At 43.8% G+C, this 7,660-nt stretch overlaps 1 protein-coding gene across 1 annotated transcript; it reads left to right on the forward strand.

The window, feature by feature from the left end:
* Positions 1–5,570: 5,570 nt before the first annotated feature.
* On the forward strand, positions 5,571–7,121 carry LOC142209423 (nuclear factor 7, brain-like). Its single transcript, XM_075278412.1, has one exon. It carries the CDS (start codon positions 5,571–5,573, stop codon positions 7,119–7,121), a length of 1,551 nt encoding a protein of 516 aa, XP_075134513.1.
* Positions 7,122–7,660: the final 539 nt, after the last annotated feature.

Here is a 7,660-nt window from a genome sequence, read left to right on the forward strand (position 1 = left end):
GGGGCTGCTATGGGGTATTATACTATTTGGAGGGCCACTATGGGACATTATCCTGTGTACAGGGGCCACTATGGGACATAATACTGTGTGCAGGGGCCACTATGGGACATAATACTGTGTACAGGGGCCACTATGGGGCATAATACTGTGTGCAGGGGCCACTATGGGACATTATACTGTGTACAGGGGCTACTATAGGATATTATAATGTATGTAAATAGGGAGCCATGAAACGGGTCACTATGCTGTGTGGGACAAACTTTGCTATAAATATATACCCTGCTCGGTAGCAGCAGTGGTGCGGACTCAACCAGTCAGTGACAGGGACATAAAACTGTAGCAAACAGGTTTAACATTTTTTTTAAAAAAAGCAGCAAAATAAATAAACCTCCACGTCTGACAAGAATGACCGGGCCTCCCAGAGCAGACATACTTGGGGGACACACGGCACCACAGCACCCTGTGTTTTTTTTTTTGTTTTATTTTTATAATTTGTTTTAAATGTAACTATTTCCTTGTGTAATGTTTACATTATGTTTTTCCTATTTAATTAATGGTGTCATAGTTTTATCCCCCTTCAGGTACATTAAAAGATCATACAATTTTATCTTCCCACCATTTTACCTCAGCTGTTTGAGCAGGGTCATCAGCAGGTCACTCCTTCCAGCTGTTTCCACATCTGGAAGCTTCTAAATGGGCGTGTACCGCTAGCAGCTGATTGGCTGGCTTGTTTAGGCGGGAATTTCAAACATAAATAGCCGGCCAGTCAGCTGTTAGCGGTCAGTCAGCGATCTTCCACACCCACCCTCCCTATTGTTGTGCTATAACAAATTTCGTCATGGTGTCTGTTGTAGGGATAAGTCTATCAGCTAATGCTGACAGGACTGATTTTATTATTTATTGATGAATTCATTTAATTATTATGATTACATTTATGAATTATTTATTGATTGATTTATCATTTATTGATTAACATTTGGTTTACCTTAACAAACACCATTATAAACTTGTGTCTGTGCTTATATATATATATATATATATATATATATATATATATATATATATATATATATATATAATGTTTGTATGTATCTGTGGGGGCCCACTCAGTTTATGCATTGAGCACTTCCACTAATACAGATGAAAGTGTTCACTGCACAATTCTAACACTGATTTTGCGGTGGATTTCATCCCTAAATCAGCAGCAGATTGTTCCCTCATTCTCCCATTGGAACCAGTTGGAGCAGGAAGCTGGAAAATAAAAGTGTCCTGCTGGATCTTGTGATGGATTCTGCAGCTGATTTGGAGGTTGCGACTTGAGACTCTGCACTGGTTAGATCCATTAATTTGGGCCTAAACAGCAGTGGAAGCCGAAACAGAATATTGATGTTGTACTGTGAGACTGGGCAGAAAATGAAGAGGAATCTGGGACAGATGTCCTTTTTACTTTCCAACGTCTGAATATGTTGTATCTATTTGTATGGTATGGATTGTGTTACAGTCCATTCCAGTAGGTCGGCCTCAAAAAAAAAAAAAACCCACCCAATTGCAATATTTTACTGCAGTGTGCATGAGTTGCTCCAAAAAGGCCCACACAAACCTGGAGCCGGCCCTGCATGTAGAGTCCCTGTACCTGGTGTCCAGTCATGTAGAGTCCCAGTCCCCAGGAACGTTGTCTTCCTGTGTCTGCTTCCAGCGGAGGCGGTGAAACTTGTAGGCCTCGGGCAGAGCTGACTGCGCATGCCCACAGGCCACAAGAAAATGGCCGCTTACTTACTGTGTAAGCGGCCATTTTTCTTGTGGCCGCGGGCATGCGCAGTTGGATCTGCCCGAGGCCTATAAGTTTAACCGCCTCCGCCGGAAGAAGACACAGGTAGACGACGTTCCTGAAGAAGATGGAGGCGGCGCTGGAGAGTTCTCTGACAGCATTGGGTACGCCTCCAGTACTGTTTGAGCGCTGGGGCCCGCCCCCAGTGCTGCGAGAGAACTCATTTGCATACTGGCGAAAACCGGAATATCAAGCGAACGGCGGCGCAGATAAGACATCTAAAGGTAGGAGACGAATAGCCTTTCTTAAGGCTATTCTGACGTGTTAGGCACAAAAAATGCCATCTGAATGATAGGATCCCTTTAAAGCTGTGGCCACCACACGCCCACATAAAAGAAGTTCTTGTGTCATAGTCTTCATTTCGGGTTGTTTGTCCAGGAGGAGGGAAATGAGTAAATGTGAGGGTAACGTGTCATCCATGCGGTCTATTTTTGTTCTATTTTTGTCTATTTCTATGTTCTATGCTAGCGTCTACAGGATGTTACTCTCCAGCTGCCGTAAAACTACAACTCCCATCATGGTCTGACCATCACAGGCGCACACAGGAAATCAAAGATTTTCTCACATCTAGTAAGCAACCCTGGCCTGAAACATTTGTCTGGTTTACATAACCTTTGCTCGTAGATACAGCAGAACACTTGTTGTGTAGCAATCAGAAATACCAACCACATGACAGCCCACTCAGATGGTGCAATAATATAAAAGGTTCAAGAATGTTCCATTCCATATTTGGTTTTATATTGTATCTCAGGATGGATGCCTGGTGAAGGAGGAAGGAGTCATGAAGAAGAAATGCAACCCCCACATACACCCACCTAAAAAAAGAGGACACAAATAGAATTTCCCCTTTCATTCCCTCCTCCCAAATGTTTTGCTCCTGAGATCTAGCCGACCCTTCACCAGAATAATAGAAGCCCAGTACATGCTGGCACTGCCTATAGGAATAGTGGGTACTGTAGATGATGGGTGATAAAGTAGATGATGAGTATTAATCTCTCCTCAATCATAGGCCCGGCTCACATCTGTGTTCGGGTTTCCGTTCAGGGAGTCAACTTGGGGACCCCCAAACAGAAACCTGTACGCATTAAAAAGCGGTTACCTGGGAAAACTGCAAACCCCATGGACCCCTCTGCATGGTTTCCACTGGAAACATACAAAGAGAAAAGTCCTGCCATCAACACTTTTCTATCCGCATGTTTTGTGCGGAAACCACATGGACCCCATTATATTTTATAAGGTCCGCAGGTTTCCTGAAGGTAATCACTTTCTAATGTGTATAGCTTTCCATTCAGGGGGTCCCCAAGCGGACTCCCAAAACTGAAACGAAGATGTGAATAGAGCCATCCAGCTTCTCTTGGCTATTGAATTTTTAGCAATTAATTAGGATATAATATAATAAGTCACACTTAAGAATATGCTTTATGGAGTTGTCAGAAATAAATTCTGTATACTCTGTTAGTGAATCCTGAGTTCTGAGGGTTGTCCTCTTTTCAGGATCTCTTGGCCAGGGTGGAGAGTGGTTATAAAGAGGGTCTCTCACTCTGGAGGACCTGTCTGTCTGTGCTTCATTTAACCTGTGGAGGTGCTGTAGGAAAATTGGACACTTACTTGGTCTACCAAATTACATATGATTGCGGGGGGGGGGGGGGGGGGTCCCAGTACTGTGTGATCAGTTATTGTTGGAGGACCCTTTACAACCCCTTGCCGACATCCGCCATGCTATTATGATGGATGTTGGCACTTTAAAAATGCCTGGAATAGAAACATATAAAAATAGCAGAATGGCTGTTTTCACCTTTTTCCTCTGCCAAAAAAATATTTTTAAAAAAAGACAATCAAAAATTCCTCAAAATGGGATAAATAAAAAGTACAATTGTAATTTAAAATTTTTGGATTTTTGTGAAGTTGTTAAAACATTAAAAAAAATTTCATAAATTTGGTATCACAGTAATCGTAATGACCCGCAGAATACACATAACATGCCATAAAAAGAAAAACCCATGCGAAATTTACACAATGCGGTTTTATTCAATTCGGGGGGGGTTCAATTCCGCCCCATTCTGAATTTTTTTTTACAGCTTCCAGTTGTGTTCCATTGTGTTAAATGCTGCTACTGACCAAAAAATAAAAAACCTCATATAGTTCTGTGAATGGGAAAATAAAAAAATTATGGCTGTAGGATGACAGGTAGTAAGAAAAAAATGGTAAAAATGATGGTCCCCAACCCTTAAAAAGCATCTTGTTTGACCAGCTTTCTTCAAAGTCACTTTATTATTTTTATTATTTTTCTGGAAAAGCCGGGTCGATAAGTTCAATATAGCTGGTACAACCATTAGGGTTGTCACTAAGGTTGAGTGATCAGGATTGGAAATGTTCAGATTCTGATCGGCGATTCAGTAAATAACACGATCGCGATCGGAATTCCGATCCCGATCTTTTCCAGCGGGATCGAGGTCGGAGGTTATTTCCTACAATGCTTGGCTACTGGCCAATCATTGTGGGGAAAAGCTATAGTATCAGATGAGCAAGTAGTATTCGAAACTTCCTTTATAAATAGCACGCACCCATAGGAATGAATGGAAGCGGCCGGCATACAGACTTTGCCGGCGTCCAGCCACTTAATCCCCTGTGTGCCGGTTGCGTTCATTCATTCCTATGGATTTACCGCAGCCTGCCACTCTTCTGCTTCGTCCCTGTTTTACCGTATACTCAGTTCTGCTATATCTGAGATGTAGCAGAGTCCAGTATATGGCACAGCGGGGAGGAAACAGAAGAGTAGATAATATCTATCTACTCGCGAACTTCGCTCAACTTACCTGCACAGAAGTGCTGCCACTGCCCGTTCTTCTCGCTCCTCTTCTCTCTCATTGACATGCCTTCAGAGCACCCTGCGCACCCCTGCCTCCCTAGACTAGTGTTAGAGATGCTGGGAGAAGGCGGGGCTTGTGGCTTAGGAGAGTGTTGGCAGGTACTGGGAGGGGAGACGTGAGTAATGCACTTACGTCTCCCCGCCCACACTCTCCTAAGCCACAACAAGCCCCGCCTACTCCCATCATCTCTAACACTAGCCTAGAGAGGTGGGGGCACGCATGGCGCTCTGAAGACATGTTAATGAGAGAGGACCGGGCCGAGAAGAATGGGGAGGAGCAGTGGCAATGGATCTGTGCAGGTAAGCGGACACCATGGGGGCTAAGTAGCCAGGGGATTTTCTTTTTAAAAACTACACAGCGTGGAGTCCAAAAATTTCCATGCTGTGTAGTGAATAGGATCATTTTTAAAATCCAATCTTCGATTATTAAAAAAAAATCTCAATGACTTGCACTGGGATTGGGTTCGAATGGAAAATGAACGGGAATCGGATTTTAAAAACGATCCTGAAATTTCAAGATCGGCTCAACCCCAATTGTCAGCCAGTTTTCTCACAGTCTGCGAGTATAAAGTGATGGGTGATGGGTCTGAGTATAAAGTGAAGGGAACAGACTTCTACTTTGATGTGACCTCCTAAAAAACATTAAGCGTGTTTCTATCAAGTGCATGGACAACCAGCTGTACAGCCAGTGGGACGATGACCATCTACCATGGAAAAGTGACAAACCTATAACTGTGAGACTGTTACCTTCCACAAGTCTTTGAGCTCAGCCTGATCTGGAAGGGTTAAAGTATCTCCACCCTAGTCTGTAATTTCAAGCTTACAATACGCACCTTGTACGACATATTTTAGTTTCGTTTCGTACAGACAACAATGGCGTCTGCTAATCTAAGGGACGAGGTGAGCTGCTCCATCTGCCTGCACATCTACACAGACCCCGTCACCCTGAGATGTGGACACAACTTCTGCCAGGAGTGTATTGATCGTGTCCTGGATTCACAAAGAGGCTCAAGAGTTTATAAGTGTCCTGACTGCAGGAAAGAATTCAACAAGCGTCCATCATTGTATAGAAATGTCACGCTGAGGAGTATAGCAAAGCATTTCCAGCCTACCCGGGGACAACTAGGAAAGGCCATGTGCACCTATTGTCTACACTGGCCAGTTCCTGCTGTGATGTCTTGTGTGTTGTGTGAAGCTTCTCTATGTGGAAGACACCTGGAAGTCCACAATAAATCACCAGAACATGTCTTGATTGACCCGGCCGCTTCCTTCAAGAACCGTAAGTGCTCAACCCATAAGAAGGTTATGGAGTATTACTGCTCTGAAGATGAGATGTGTATCTGTGTTTACTGTCGGGTTGATGGAGACCACAGTGGCCACCTAATTCAATCTCTGGATGAAGCATCTGAGATGAAGAAGAAAAAACTGACAAAGGTTCTGAACAACCTGACCTCTAAGAAGAAGGAGGTTGATAAAGAAATTCAAAATCTACATGGACACCTGAAAACGGAAAAATGGAAGACGGCTAAGATAAAAGGTAAAGTCAGTGCACTGTTCATAGACATCAGAAGACAGATGGAAGACCTAGAGAACAAAGTGCTGAGTGAGATCTCCGGCTGGGAAGAGCAGGCCTCTGCCTTAACCCTGGATGTGATGAAACAGCTAGAGATAAAGAAGAACCATCTGTCCAAGACAATAAGTCAAATTGAGGAGATTTGTAAGATGACTGATCCGTTACTTGTCCTACAAGACCTAAAATGTGAAGATCATGTCCATTATAGTAAAACGGATGATGGCAGTCTGTATAAACAAAAGACTAAAGAAACAGGTTACCTTGACGGGGACCAGATCAAAAAGACTATACATGACCAACTATGTGATGTGATAGCCCATGTCAATGGCTGGCTGTTTTTGCCAGATCTTATAGACCTCTCACTGGATGTAAACACGGCTGCTAATAATCTATATATATCAGAAGACTTGAAGACTGCATTGTTGTCTTATACAGTCCACAATCGGCCACTTTGCCCAGATAGGTTTCCACAAAATGAGGTTTTAAGTACCCAGAGTTTTTCATCTGGGCAACATTACTGGCAGGTGGCAACCAGTAAATGGGGGAATTGGAGGTTGGGTGTGAGCTACCCCTGTAGAAATGGCATCGGAGGGGTCTCCTGGGCATTGTGGAAGAATCACAAGCAGTGTTTAGCAGTGAATGAGAGCAGTGTTGTTCATGTGTCCAATAATTTATACGGCCAGAGGTTTGGGGTTTATTTGGATTACGAGGCCGGACAGTTATCTTTTTACCAGCTGAGTGACCCCATTAGACACCTGCACACTTTCACTGCTACCTTCACTGAGCCCCTCCATGCTTCATTTTGGTTAAATAGTGATGACTGTGCTGCCTGGGTCAAAATTGAAAACTAGAGGACCTACCTCTGCTTGTCTTGAAGGTAGACACATTCAGGAGATCGAAGATCCATCTCTCTCTCTCTCTCTCTCTCTCTCTCTCTCTCTCTCTCTCTCTCTCTCTCTCTCTCTCTCTGCTTATCTAGAACCTGAATTATCCACAGTTGTGAAGGACGCCATTCCAATAATAGACACAAATGTGATACTGAAAGCAGGGCTGGCCTGTCACTGGATGATGCCCTCTATAGAACCTTCTATTTCCGTCCACCTATATGGCATACCGCCTAACCGTCCTGATGTCCGTGGGACGCTCACGCTTTCCTACCCCTGTCCCACACAGCTCCCTACATGTCCCGGTAGGTCCCTTTAATGATTTACCGATCAATCATTCCTCCGATCATCGCCTGCTCTTATAACAGATAAGAGGCTGCAGTGATCGGAGGAACGCTTTACTATGGTTCAAGGAACTTTTGTGACATCACACGGTCACGTGACGAAGTGGGCATGTCAGTGTCCCGTGCAGGGAAGAGAGAAGAAATCCGTGTAAGGTACTGAGA

Source organism: Leptodactylus fuscus, chromosome 6 (assembly GCF_031893055.1).
Source record: "Leptodactylus fuscus isolate aLepFus1 chromosome 6, aLepFus1.hap2, whole genome shotgun sequence".
NCBI classification, from domain to species: domain Eukaryota; kingdom Metazoa; phylum Chordata; class Amphibia; order Anura; family Leptodactylidae; genus Leptodactylus; species Leptodactylus fuscus.

Bases quoted from the DNA above. Each gene is read 5' to 3' on its own strand.
- LOC142209423 (XM_075278412.1), top strand. From the start codon at position 5,571: ATGGCGTCTGCTAATCTAAGGGACGAGGTGAGCTGCTCCATCTGCCTG.